The sequence below is a fragment of the Tympanuchus pallidicinctus genome, unplaced genomic scaffold (genome assembly GCF_026119805.1).
Source record: "Tympanuchus pallidicinctus isolate F22 unplaced genomic scaffold, pur_lepc_1.0 scaffold43, whole genome shotgun sequence".
NCBI classification, from domain to species: Eukaryota; Metazoa; Chordata; class Aves; order Galliformes; family Phasianidae; genus Tympanuchus; species Tympanuchus pallidicinctus.
The window spans coordinates 1065702-1080733 of record NW_026294762.1 but is presented as its reverse complement, the minus strand read 5'-3'; the positions used below and the strand labels follow the sequence as shown (position 1 = coordinate 1080733).

Here is a 15032-nt window from a genome sequence, read left to right as displayed (position 1 = left end):
TCCCACAGCCGCCACCTAATCCACTCAACAACTGGTTGTTGGATGTTTTTGTCACAGTTTATCCAAGTTCAGCCCATACATGCCAAGGAGAGGAAAAGAAAAAACACTCCAGGGTAGCAGCAGGTAGAAAAACTCCCAAGGTATGAACTCCAAAACCATAAGATGGTACCATTAAAAAATGCCAAGCAAGGCATCCAATGCAGCTGCTGAAATACGGCTCACAGAACCTCCTCTGGGCTTCTCTTGCCTCTTTAGAATTTTCTTGGAATTCTGACAGAGCATTTCCAAAATCCAGAGCAGGAATCACCAGAAACAGAGAGCATACTCAAACAAAAGAAATGCTTTACACCGGATGCACAGTTAACAAGTCATAAGGGTGGAATAAACTGACAGAGGCCAAGGGAAAGCCATTTAAACCAATCTTGTAGCTTATTTACGTTCTCCAAACTCACATTTTGATCCACAAACATGCAAAGCTACAGAGTCAGAGCCATCTGCACGGAAAGTGAGAAATAATACACAACCTTTCAGCCTGCTTTTCTCCAAACTCTGCCAATGAGTTTAAACCATCCTAGCCCACCTGTGCAATGTAACCGAAAGACAGTGGGCTTGATTCACACTAAGGGAGGCTTTCTTTTCCAGGATGAATTGACTGTGAAACAGTAATGATTTAAGAATGTGAAAATTTCCTGCTGAAATAAATGCCTGTAGAGAGTTAGGACAAACAAGAATATGGCTCAGAACATTAGCTTGTAATTTGCATAGGTAAGATAGTGGCATGATTACAGGTTTCCTGGACTTGTAAAATGGGCTTGAGATATTATCTTTTAAAGGGTGTGGCAAGAAGCTTTTATTTAATGAAGTTTGTGAATTAAAACAGCTTTAAAATGCATGAGCAGGCCTAGGCCCATGGAAACCCTCCCAGCTGACGCAGTGTTTGGATAGTAAAGAAAAAAAATCTTTTTATCTGGTTGGAGGTATCTTAAAGGAGACAAAAGATATTCAGGCAGACTAGGACCAATGTGGCAGGAGGAAGAGGAATACAAAGACGCAAAAGCACTGAACTGTTAGAGCTGGAAGGGGCCTCAGGATACCACACAGCCCAGCTCTGCAGCTCAGGCTGAGGTGGCGAGAGCAGGCTGCTGAGCATGCAGTGGGGCTTTGAGTTTCTCCACAGAAGAGTGTTCCCTTCCTGTGCGACCTATCCCAATATCTGACCACCCTTGCAGTAAAAAAGTGTTTTCTTATATTCAGATGGGATATCATGTGTTTTATTTTGTGTTCAGTGCCTCTTCTTGTCCTGCCACTAGGCATCACTGAGCAGAGTCTGGCTCCTCTGTCTTCATGAGCCCAGAATGGGGCAATTCTGGTCAATGCAGAACATGGAGGTTGATGTCTAGCTTCACTCTCCAAGCATGTCTAAGTGGCCGACTGACATCACCTACCTAAAGAAGACTACAGGTCAGCAAGGAAGAAATGTGATTGACTTCTCTTTTAATGGTTGCTGACAGCAGCTTGGTTCAAACATGAGTGGAGGTAAGTGAGACACCTATGTCCTCAGGTAAGCGGACGATAAAAACAACACAATTTATGGAATGCACCCTAAACATATTCTTTACAAACAATTCCAAGTATCATCATAAAAAGATTCTTTAAATAATCATTCATGCATTTGGTTTTAATAACACTCTACTTGAATGCCAGTACTTTTACATAAAAACATTCTCACAACAGAATTTAGAATCTACTTCAAAGAACTTTTCCATTATGTCCTCGTGTCACAAAAAATCCAGAGAAGAAATCTGTTACTAGCCTACAGAGAGGTCTATTTCCATTTTCTTGTGCAGACTCTTTTTTGATTTTTAATTTTAATTTTTTAATTTTTTTTCCTAAAAACCACCACCACCACCATCTTTGACTAAATTATGTAGGTTGCTCCAAAAGTGATGCCTCCCATTTATTTCCATGGACTCTACAACAGTTACAGACAGCACAATAGCTCTATTTGATAGAGCAAGTTCTCAGCTACCTAACACTGTTTCTCAACATGGTCACCACCATTAGCTGTGCCTTTTTGCCAACAATATTTGCAAGTTGCACTCACACAACTTCAACTGCAGAGGTGACCCACCTCAATGCCTCCACTGCTGAAATGCACCACCTGTCCCTCACTGTGCTCACATCCACTGTTTGGTCTCCATAAATGTTGATGAACATCAGTGTGTATCATTTTTTCCTCATGGAGGAATTCAATTCACCCCCCCTGCTTCATCCACTTCCATGTCAGACACCATTCTGTCAGACTGCCCTTGTCCTGCTATCTGTCACACGGTAATGGGATGTTGGTGGGGAGGCTCAACCTCTACTGCCATCCCACCACCATCCTTTTCTCATGTTGTGGGCCAACATAATAAACTAGAAAGCATTATTTTTGGAGCAGCCATCGTCCCTTAAAGGAACGCCTCTTCAGATAGCAGGTAGGAATAGGATTTCTTCAGTCTAGCAAAGACTATTTTAAGTAATTTTCAAAATCATGAAAGCGGATTTACTCTGCAGCCCTGACAGTTGATGACACTATGGTAACTTTCAGTTGATCTACACACAAATTACATCACACCAACACTAAACAATGGCTAAACTGCCTATATCAATAGCACCAGTTGAGGACCTTCATGAAACCCACCCAGCAAACACTGGGAGATTTCAAGCTGTGCCTCTGCCATAATTCCCAGATTTTCTTCCCTGAAGAGTAAAATTTCCAAATGGCTCTGGCCAAAAAGATCCTAAAACCACAGCAACTCTTGTGTTGTTACTGGAAGACTGCAAAAAGCAGCCACAAAGCAGGGGAAGAGGAGGAGAGATTCTGGCAGCCCAGCACTGTAAGTGGCTCCAGCAGGCCCTGACCTGGAGAAAGCAGCCACAATTCTCCCTGCATGGTGCTCCGAAGGAAATTACACTCCTGATCCTGAACTGTGGTGAGTGAAATGCATATGTTCATGTGGCTATGCAGTGCTGGTTCTGAGGGCACAAGCTTATGTTAATGCGTATTATTTAGGCTCCCCTGTCCGGTGAGATATCCCAGATCCCCACTTTCTGAGATAGAGGGCACGTAAATGTATTTAGGAAGTCTAAACACTATTTCCACTTCACTTGACCCAGAAACAGCCAGCAATGTACAACAGAAACAGTATGTCTGCATTTTGAAGCACAAGCACAAACTAATACTAGGGCTTACCTGTTTTAAGTGTAGGAAGTTACACTGCTTATAATTAGACCTTAAGGGTAAATGCTCTATATTCAATATGCTTCTTCAGTAAATAAATACAGCTACAAAGTAAGACCTGAAATATCTGGCTCAGCAGAATTTATGACCTGATGTTTTTGTGGTTGTCTTCAATCATGCACTGGTCCAGACAACAGAGCCACGTTTTGGACCTGCAATGATGCTGTTATCCCCAGAACACCCCAAACATCACTAAAGAACTTACCTTTCAAAGACACATCGAATGACAACCAGGATTAAGGCAAAAGGGATGCTGAGCAGGAGATCACGAGGCTTAGGGTAGTGGATGTCTTCAGACTCCTTCATGTCCTCCCATGTAATTCCTGGGGGGAGCCAGAACTCGTGCTGCCATAGCCATTCATTCAAAGAGTGTGCCATCCTGGAAGGAAAAGAGACCAGAGTACACTGAGGATGCACAGCACACAGCAAACCTGTCAGCACAAGCATGTGAGCCAGAGAAAGGATTACACCCTAGCTGAGGTAGCATCTGGCTATGAAGGCAGGTGTGGAACACCTCAGTGCCCAAGGGACCGATAAACTACTCACAGATTTTTATCAGGTGCTCAGTGATTGCAGATTCCTGGCAAAGAAAAGGAAGGAAAAAAAAAAAAGAAAGCTAAAATGGGATTAAGTGTCTCAAAATTCAACAGAACACTGGTGTAATCCTCAGCAAGATCTATCAGGAAGTTTTAAGTCTAATGCTGCATCCTCATAGGCAAAACAGAGTCCCTTCCACAGGAATGACAGCTTGGTGAAGATATGCTCCCAGGCTGGCTACCAGCACCCCTCTATATCTACATATCCTTACCTTTTAGTCTTCTCCTCAATATGTACATATCTGTACCATCTAGCCTTTGATCTTTTGTATTTATTTGCTTCTATTTACACACTGCAATTTCACTCTGTGTGTGTGAGCACTCTAATTACTATTATTTTGAGGCTTGCCCTTAAAAAAGGAAGAAGAAAAAAAAGAGAAGCTTATCTTCTGCTTTACATGATTGAGGAAAGTATGTCCAATTTCTGTGGTAAGCTGGATTCCCAGTGTATAAAGACCATGACTGAAAGTGTTATTTACATACACAATCAGAGAATTTAACAGCATAAAAGGCAGCGAAATGGGTGTAATGAAGCATTCAGCATGAAAATATCACTGCTAGATAATTCTAGCTCATTCACAAATATGAGTGCTTTTGCCCTCAAATAGAAGCTGCTCATTCTAACTGGTAACAATACAGAGAACACAAGTTCTGAATGTGTCAAACAGACTCTGCATAGGTAAGGAATAAGAGGGAAGGCATGGGAATGAGATGCCCATTGAGATTATTTGAAGAGCACGCAGGAAATGCCCTGTTATGAAACCAACAGAAAAAGCATGTAATTTGAGTGTCAGACCTGATTATCATAAAACATCTGATCCAGAGGAGGACCAAACTCTGGCCCATTTTCTGCAAGAAGTGCATAACTGGTTGAAAATGAATCATAAATTTGACTTTGAAGACATCTTCAATTCGAGAACAGATGCTTTGTTAGCTAAAATGAAGATCAGGCTTATTCCAGAATTTTGCAGAGTCTGATGGATACCGTCTGAAGCACAAACTCTCTTCTTGATTTGGACTTTATTACTGGAGAGATCAGCAGGGAGGAACAATGATGTTTAACATGAGCAAGCGTAGAGTCCAGCTCTTGGGGAGGAATACTCACATGCATCTGTACAGGTTAGGGGATGACCTGCTGGAGGCGATCGCTGCACAGCAGGACCTGGGGATCCTGGTGGACAACAGGTTGGCCATAAGCCAGCAGAAGGGGATCCTGGGGTGCAATAAGAAGAGCATGGCCAGAAGGGCAGGGAGGTGGTTCTTTCCTCTGCTCTGCCCTGGGGAGGCCACATTCAGATTAATGTGTCCAGTTCTGGGCTCCCAAGTTCTAAAAAGACAGGAATCTCTTCAAAGGAGTCCAGTGGAGGGCCACAAAGACGATGAAGGACCAGGAGCATCTCCCATATGAGAAGAAGCCGAGTAACACAGGGCTATTTAGCCTGGGGAAAAGACTAAGGGGGATATCCGATCAATGTTTATAAACGTCTGAAGGGAGGTGGGAGGCTAATGGATGAGGTCAGGCTCTTCTTGGTGGTGCACAAGGAGCAATGGCCCAAAACTTGACTATGGGAAGTTCTGTACTAACACGTGAAAGAACTTCTTTATAGCAAGGGTGATGCAGCACAGGAACAGGCTGCCCATATTGCTGGGGAGTCTCCTTCCATGTAGATATTCAAGACCCGTCTGGATGCCCACCTGAGCCACCTACTGTAGGGAACTGCTTTAGCAAAGGGTTGGACCGATTGATCTCTTAAGGTCTCTTGCAATCCCTGCAATGCTGTGGTGCTGTGATTCATCTCAACGTGCCTTTTGATCTCATCGTAACAGGGAAGAACTGGACCCCATTGCTTCATATTTGACTCTCATTTTTCCTGGAGTATTCACAGTCAATTCACCATGATGACAAAGCTGATTGCAAATATGAGAATATTTGACATAAAGTGAATGCAGATTTTCTGAGCATTTAAGATATGCAAAGCAGGAAAATGCTTTTCCCTTTCCAACAAAGGAAAAAAAAAAACATACTAAAAATGCATTCTTCTTCATGCATTTCCTCATTTCAGCATTTGATATCTAAACAGACAGCACAGAAATAACTCCTAAAAATCAAGAGCCTGATATACTGTAGAACTGTATACAAAAGTATGAGGGCTGCTCCAAAAGTAATGCCTCCTAACTTATGATGTCAACCCACAACACCAGAGGCAGATGTTGGTGGGATGGCAGTAGAGTTTGAACCTTCCCACCCATTAAATTTTGTTGCCGTGTGGCAGATGGCAGCAGAGGGACAGTCTGACAAAATGGAATCTGACATGGAAATGTGCATGAAGCAAAGGAGTGGAACTGAATTCCTCCATGTGGAAAAAAAGGCACCCGCTCTTATTCATGGATGCTTGCTGAATACTTATGGGGACCAACCACTGGATGTGACACAGTGAGGGACAGGTGAGGCATTTCAGTAGTGGCAACAGAGATATGAAAGACAAGCCATGTGCTAGATGGCCATGAAGATTTTGACAAGTACAGTATGAAGCTCTTGTTCCTTGATGGCAAAAATGCACAGCTAATGGTGGTGACTATTGTCTTGTTTTGTAGCTGAGAATTTGTTCTATCAAATAATGTTATTGTGCCCTTTTATCTCTTTCAGTTTCCAAGGAAATAAATAGGAAGCATTATTTTCACAGCAATCTACTTAGTAACAGTTAAAGCCACAAGAATAATATTCATCCTTGCTCCAGCACCCAACTTCACTAACTCTGAAAAGAAAACCCAATTCTTTGCCTGATTCCAGTTTGACAATAATCACAGCATTTTCTTCTTTCTGGTGCAGCTTTTGGGACTCTGGGAACTGCTGTTTTGCTCCCATTTCCAGGCTGTTATTCATTCTTTCTGTTACCCCTTCTATCAGTGCAATGTCTGGATAAAGATCACTGACACATAAAATGAAGATAACATCTGTTTTAAGAGCCTAACAATCAAGATGTAACAGATTTTAAGTCGTCTGCCAAATCTGGCCTGGACTTCCCAAAGAGTTCACAGAATCACAGAATCACAGAATCACCTGGGTTGGAAGGGACCTCAAGGATCATGTAGTTCCAACCCCCCTGCCTAGCAGGGCCACCAAACGTACACATTCAGATCAGGTTGCCCAGGACCCCGTCCAACCTGGCCTTGAACACGTCCAAGGACGGGGCATCCACAACCTCCCTGGGCAGCCCGTTCCAGGGCTGAATCTGAGTTGGGCAGAGAAGAACCCCAGGAAGTTCAACAACAGCAAGTGCAGAGCCCTACATCTGGGAGGAATAACTACACGCATCAGTACAAGAAGACCTGGGTGTCCTGGTAACCAAGAGGTGACCACGCACCAGCAGTGCGCTGTGGTGGCCAAGAAGCCAATGGGACCCTGGGGTGCATTGCACAGAGCGTGGGCAGCAGGGCAAGGGAGGTGCTGCTCCCCTCTGCTCTGCTCTGGGGAAGCACAGCTGGAGCACTGCGCCCAGTGCCGGGCTCCTCACTTCAAAAAAGGCAGGGAACTGCTGGAGAGAGTGCAGTGGAGGGCTGCAGAGATGGGGGGGCACAGAGCATCTCCTGGTGGGGAAACTGAGAGCCGTGGGGCTGGTCACCTGGAGAAGGCTGAGAGGGACCTGATCAGTGCTGACCAATATCTGAAGGGTGGGGGTTAAGTGGATGGAGCCAGGCTCTGTTCAGCCATGCCTGGTGACAGAACAAGGGACACTGGGCAAAACTGGAACCCAGGGAGTTTCATCCGAACATGAGGAAGAACTTCTTTACTGTGAGGCTGGCAGAGCCCTGGCACATGCTGCCCACAGAGGTGGTGGGGTCTCCTTCTCTAGAGATATTCCCCAGACGCTTTCCTATGCAGCTGCTGTAGGGAACTGCTTTGGAGAAGCCAGACTGGGGGATCTCCAGAGGTCCCTTCCAGCCCCTCTGGTTCTGAGATTCTGGGATCTTTCAAGTCTCAATGATTCTGGGGCAAAGTGCAACCTAATTTCTCCTACAATGGATGTTTTAAGTTGGGAACATCTGCTATCTGCTGCTATCCCCTTTTCTTCTGCCTTGCCTGTTGTGATTCAGCAAAGGCAACTGAAACCAGAACCATAGCAGAGTGGTGACAGGACTCACGCTACATTAAAAAGAGAGAAGTGAGTTGAAGCATACATACTTTCATGCAAGATAAATCCTTTCAGACTACTCAGTAAGCATGCTGTTCATCAGTACAGCTCTGTATGGATCACACAATTGCACTAAACCAAAGAGCCAAGTTTTCAGGATGCCCTCAAGACTCCCAGATTTCTGTACAAAATCATACAGTTTCAGATCAGAAATTGTGTATGTAGAAACAAATAAGGTGAGTATGGACTTAGCCAGCAATTAATTCAGTATATTGTCACTGTGAAGCATGGTGATCATTTTCCAAAACAGCTTATGCACTTCAGATAGGTAGCAAATAGCAACCAGAAAAGTAAGGTAACCTAAGCAAGGGGTTTGAACCAAAAACAGCTCTACAAGACATGAAAGACACTGATTTCAAAAGCGTTTGTAAGTCCTCTCAGCTGTTAAAAATCTCAACTGTAGTCAGAAGAAGCAATACATTGGAGAGTTTTTTCACTCTGGTATGAAACTATGAAATTTGAATTGGTCTTCTCATCCTCAACATTTATCTCCATACTTTAGCCTGAGAAGATCTCCAGCTTGCAATTAGATACTGTAACTATAAAGGACACCAAGAATACCAAAGAGAACTACAAGGAGAAATTACACTTTCTTCCTGTCCCAGCTCTTTGGAATACATTTCTTAAGTGCTACTGGGCTGCTCCACAGTGCAGATAACAGGTATGTCAGGGAAAGTTGCTGTAATAGCAATCACACAACCACAAATCCTCCCTCCAGAGCTCCGCATATCTGATAGCAGCATGGGCCTGATGGAGGACAGAAACTAACTGCTAACAGGCTGGGGAGCATACAAAATGAGTCTTCCCATTTACTTCGGGGGAATATAGACTCAAAGCACTAAGGAAGTAAACAGCCATTATCTAATCTACTCCCATGTGCAAAACACAGTTGGGATCATCTTCCTGAAAGATTTATTTATCTCTGCAGCTATCTTTACACAGCACAAATATAGAAAAGGATAAAGGATGAAGCAACATATTTCCCTTTTTGCAATTCAGACAGGCTGAGCCCTCAAGCTGAGGCAGCTGGAAAGCTGAAGACAATGGTGTTTCCAAAATGCTCTTTGAGCATCCCCAGAAAAGCATAAACCAGTCCATTTCTTTTTGAAAAGTTCTTTAGGACTCTCAGAACATCCTGGGTAACTTTGTAATAACACTCAGGATGGAGCTCTATCTCTCCAGCTCTGATACAAGAGTCACAAAAAGACAACTTCTTTCACAGAGAAGAGTTCAGCAGGAACAAAGGAAAAAACAGCACTTCCTAAGTGCAAACACTTCCCTATATGTGACATGCAGCAGAGCAGCGTCCGGATTTCACAGATAGCAAATACCATGCTAGATGCTGAAGGAATAGCAGTAAGTTTGTAGTAAAATACGTATGTGAAGATTAAATCAGAAATAGTGAAGTATCATAATTATGCCAAGGGGCATAAAGGAAGGCTCAGGCTGTAACTGTGGGAAGGCACCCTACACATACACTGATAAGGCTCCGGGAAGTCGACACAAAATGTCCTGAAGCAACTGTCCTGACTGGTGCACTGACATTGCTACATTTTGCCACTCTTGATTTTTTGCTCTTTAACTTGTGATAAACCTCTCCTTCGAGCTGCAGCAAACTGCAGAAATGGCTCTGCTGTGCAGATGGAATGCGCCGCAGCATCTGAGCGCTGCAGAGAGCAGCACAACGGGGCTCCATGAAACCTGAGCCGAAGCTTAGTAACACTGCTATGCCTGAACCCCTCAGGGACATAGTTCTGTAGTTTCACTTTCAAAGCAGAACGGTTGGAGAAGCAGCTGGAAAGGTTACTCCTCGCCTCGTAGTTAAAACAGCCAAGCAGGTTTACCCAGACAGCATAACTTGCTTACATCTTCAAAGAGTTATTCTGCTGCTTCACCTGCAGAATCTATTCCCAGGCTAAGCATTAATACCCAAGTGCATGATACTCATTTAACTTTGCGTATGTGAAATAGGAGTGTGAGAGAGAGAAACAAGTCCTCTTAAAGAACTAGGTAATTACAATGTATAAATAATATAAATGTCCATAATAATAAATACAAAATATGCCAGAGTTTTTAATTTGCTTTTTGACTCATCAGCATTCCCTCCCTCAACCATTTTGCTCGTCTTAATGTCTGCACAGCACTCACTGGGAACACAGATGTGGCAGTGATTCAGGTCTCTGCTGTTGCAATTACCCTACAGCAGAGAATTTCCAACACCTTTCCAAGTTTCAATATGCAACTCGCTAATCTCCTTCCTCCTCTCCTCCACATGAGGAAGCGTTTAGATTTAGGAACATCTCAGCCTGCGTTGAGCCACTTTCTGCTTTTTGCTACGACAGGCAACAACCTTCTTACAGAAGGGTACCATACTAGAGGTTTTTGCAGCAATTACTTACATTGAAAACCATTCCTAAACTTCATCCTCGGTGGGTACTAATCTATAATCAAGAACGTGAATGCCATTTGCTTTTGTATCAGCACAGGTTCTTACTGTTCATAGACAAGCAGTACTTTTCTCTCATCCTTCATTTGTCCCAGCTAAACAAGTATGTGACTTCTAATTATCTCCTATAACATAATGAGCCACAGCTGAAGAAACAGAAAATCTCTTTTTGCACATTCTTCCATTCATGGCTACACTGTGAACAAAACTTCTGAGGAAGCGTCTACCTTTAACATCACCATTTTTAATATAAATGTATGTTATTAGTTCCCACATTCACAACCCTTCCCTTCACCTGATTCCTCTGACTCGGCCTAGGAAGGCCTTCCAGTTCTCCATCACACCACAGGCGGTCCGTTGTCCGAAGATGGATTAGCCGAGTTGTGGATAATGCGACAGACAGAAACATCCACAAAGCGCCTCTGGGCCGGGCACAAGTCTGCCAAGCCTAATTAGCGTAAGTGTATCATTATGCTAACTACCTCACTGCCAGAACCAGCTCAGGTATTCCTGCAGCAGACTTCCTGGTGGAGCCAGTTTTCCCAGGATTTAATTAACCACCAGCAGCACAGAAGTGCCACAGGGGAAATTATTAATTAATGTGAAATCACACCCCCGTGTGGATGCAGTTACATTGCTTCTGAATTCAAACTGCTTTATGTTTGTTGGCGTTTTTTTTTTGTTCGTGGTGTTTTCTTGTTTTACTTTTGTTTGTTTTTTGTTCTTGATGAGGCTACAGCTGAAATAACTAAAACCAAAAAATGCATCTCAAATCTTGATAATTTGAGAGTAGATTCAAGAGTGCCCCAAAAAATCATCAATTTTCTGGTTTACTTGTGGCTGTTTTCAGTTGACATAAATACATTTTTTGCCAATTTTCAAATAGAATGTATGGAATTGCAACCCAAAATTCAATCTTGTCTCTTTATCAGATGTTTATAAGCCCTCTCCTAGCAGGGAGAAATCTCCCTCCCTTCACAGACATGCCTTATTCAGGTCATTGCTTTTTGGCAGTATGTACATCTGTGAGCAGCTGTTTCCAAGGATGAAGCACAGGAAGAGTAAAACTTCATCAGAAATCTCTAACAAACACCTCAAGACCTCAGTCATTGCAGCCCCTTCCACTGACCCAAACCGATGCGCTCCTTTCACAAAAACAAGGTCAAATATCCCACTAGCTTTATGTTGCTGTTGTTGACTATATGTTTTAATTAAAAAAAAAGTTTTGTTACTTTAATACATTAACTATATAATGTATTTTATGAGGGCTGCTCCAAAAGTAGTGCCTCCTATTTCCTCATGTTGGCCCATGACATCAGAGGCAGAAGTCGGTGGGACGGCAGTAGAGGTTGAACCTTCCCACCAGTATCCGTTACATTTTGTTGCTGTGTGACAGATGGCAGCAGAGGGGCAGTCTGACAAAATGGGTCTGATGTGCAAGTGCAGATGGAGCAAGGGGGTGGAGCCGAATTCCCTCACGCAGAAAGAATAGCACCCATTGGCATGCATTGACACTTGCTGAACGTTCACAGTGGATGCAGCACACCGCGGGGGGTGGCATGCTTCAGCAGCAGCGACAGCAACAGAGGTGCAGACTGTTACAAGCACGGCACGCACCTCTTGTTCTCTGCTGGAATGCACAGCTACTGGTGGTCGCTACGTTGAGAAACAGAGTTTTGCAGATGAGAACCTGCTGTATCAAATAGCGTTACTGTGCTCCTTGTAACTGTTGTAGTTTCCGTGGAAATAAACAGGAGTCATTACTTTTGGAGTGGCACACATACACTTGGTCCAAGACAATTCCTGTTCACTCAGTGCAGCCCAGGCAAGCCAAGAGGTTGGACACCCTAATGGTTAGGTTGTAGAAACAGAGTCCTACTTAAATTTATAAAGGTTCCCTGTTACTTTAAATTCTCAGAGCCACTGTATTCCAGCCCTGCACTTGTCCTTATTTTTTGATTTAAGGTTATCACTGTATGTTATGCACTTGAATGTTTAACTAAGAAATCAATAATTCAGATACTATCTTCATCAGTTCCCTCGCAATAGCTTTCCTAGACAGCTTCTGACCTAATTCATACCTCCCATAATCCTGATGTCTTTCACTGCAGCTAAAACTGCTTGTTAGAATTGTGTGAGTTGTAAGTTCAAACATGAAATGTTCTGCAGTTCTCTCACAAAGAAATAAATAATTTTAACAAAGTAAGCTCAGTTTAACATGACAAAGGCTATTTTCTTTGCATGCACTTAACCTTGTCTTCATCTCAGTATCCAGGCTTTTTTGCCCTCTCCAGTCTTTCCTGTAAAAACATTATATTGTGGTCACATTAAGACCACAAACTGGGATTGAGTTGGTGGGATGATTTTCCATCATGTACCATGTATTGTCACTGCAGTAAAATGTACAGATTAAAAAAAAGATCTTTGCCCCCAAATTCTTAAGTTACATGTACCATTATTTTCAGAATGCTAAGACAGAGATTATCCAATTCCAGTCACTTGAAGGGAATGCATTAGCCTTTCCAAATTTCATCCCAGCTTCCATATGCTCATTTCCATCTCCTCATCCCTGGGGATATATCTGCCCTCTGATCTCACCTTATCAATATTTCCTTTGCCTGATATCACTCTCATTCCTTATTTCTGTGTTAGTTTTTCCCCACTTCAATTTTAAGACTTTCTTATCCATCACATAAATTTAACCACAGACAGCCAGTGACTAAGGAACACAGCTGAAATTTATCAGTTAAGAAAAATGCCTTTCTAAGAATGTCCTTTGATAGCAAAAAGCATTCAAAAGCTTTCCTTGGAGTAGCACTCCGTTGTCTCTTAGCCTTCAGTCTCTTAGTCTGCCTTCTCCTCATTTCGTCAAAGTCACTTTCCTCAGAAAAACACCACCCTATACAACTCTTTCAGCTTCTCCTGGAGGTGCATAGTAGGTCGGCTTACTTTGGCTGTAGCCAATACAGAACCTCCAATCACATGAGTGGCTTCTGGTACTGGATTCTGGATTCTTGGGCACAGACAATTGTTTTCTGCAGCTAGTTCTGCTTTATTTCTCCTCTGTTCCCCAGCTTTCTCATCTTTTTCTCTTGTGATTCTTGTCCTCAAGTTATGGCATAATCTCCCTTTTTGTGTGAGACAGGACTTTGTCAACCCATTGTCAACCCATTCTAGCGATGAAAAAGAATCTTTTTCCATTCTGTATTTTCAGCACTAAGTTCTCCCAGCCTCACCCTCCTCACCCAGACTTTGTTCTCCACATCCTGTCCTCTGGAAGCTGGCTGTAAACTTGAAATGATTTATACAGCGTTGCCTCTCCACCAGTGACTGCTTATCCTCAGCTTCCTGGCTTCCAGATGTTATCACTTTATTCTACCAGTCGATATTTCCTACCAAATCATCTCATACAATAATAAATTCATTTTGCAATTCATCATTTTCAATGGAATGTGACTATTTGTTTACTTCCACTACTAGTCCAGCAGAAGCTTGATTCTTCACTCCTAGTTTTAACAGCAGAGTTTGCCTCTGCAACCAGGAAAACATCTCTTTTCAGCCCACGGAGCTGGGTTGTGCTGCTTTCCTACCTAGACTTCCCAGTTATTCACCAACTTCAGCTCTGTCCCATGCTTCAGCATGGGCTGAGCATGGGCTACTCTGTTCAAAAGAGAAAAGTTTCTTTAATATCCACTATCCCAGAAAAAGCATAAAACCCCCCCAAAAATGCTGGAAGCTACAAATCAAAGCCTAGCAAAACGACAAACTTGATTAACTAGATCTTCAAGGAACAACTCTTCCTTACCCAGCATAAGTTACTCACTAACTTCCATACCTTATGGTCTGCTCACCACCTTCTTGGCTGCTGCTCTGACTGCTGACTGCTCAACTCCCAGGTAGACTGCCAGGTTGACAGCACAGCATTCAGGTTGCCATCAGACAGCCACGTCAGAATGCAAATTACACAGCTGTTCATCCCTTCCTGAGGGGGATGGGTATGATCCTTTGATTTTACTCAGTAAAAAAATAGCGCTAGTTTTTATTGCACTAGTGTAAAACAAAGCCAAAAAAGGCAGTAAGTACCTCTGGTTTCTCCATGTCTTTGGCAAGGAGTGCTTAGAATAGTGGGTTCACATTTTTCTGAGCCTTCCATTTGCTTGCAGAAGCCCTTCACATCACTCAAGCTCAGCTTTTGCCTTCTCAATTCTTGCGAGCTTAGACAATACTTCTCTATTCCTCCTGCCCAGCCAGCCACACTTCCACCTTTTTCATACTTCCATTCTGTGTTTGAGATCCATCAAAATTTCATATTTATCCCTTCCTGTCATCCTTGTAAGCACATTTAGAAATAGAATTATCACGGCTGTTCTCCTCCTTCAGACCCTTAAAGAAGCTTCTCTATTAAGGCTGAAGAAACTTGGATTAAACCACAGCAGCAAGTCTCAGAAACAAAGTGCTATCTCTTGTGAAAAACAGCAGACAAAAGCTGAAGATCTTCAGATTCCTATGCCTCT

The 15032-nt window shown here is 43.0% G+C and overlaps 1 protein-coding gene across 3 annotated transcripts in view; it reads right to left on the bottom strand.

Moving 5' to 3' along the window:
* Positions 1 to 15032, bottom strand: part of LOC128090156 (ceramide synthase 4-like) — a 61255-nt gene that overhangs the window by 35653 nt on the left and 10570 nt on the right. For all 3 annotated transcript variants that reach the window (XM_052702261.1, XM_052702263.1, XM_052702262.1), the window contains exon 3: positions 3489 to 3662. In XM_052702261.1, coding sequence (XP_052558221.1) covers positions 3489 to 3662 — 174 coding nt within the window. The remainder of the gene's footprint in view (positions 1 to 3488; positions 3663 to 15032) is intronic.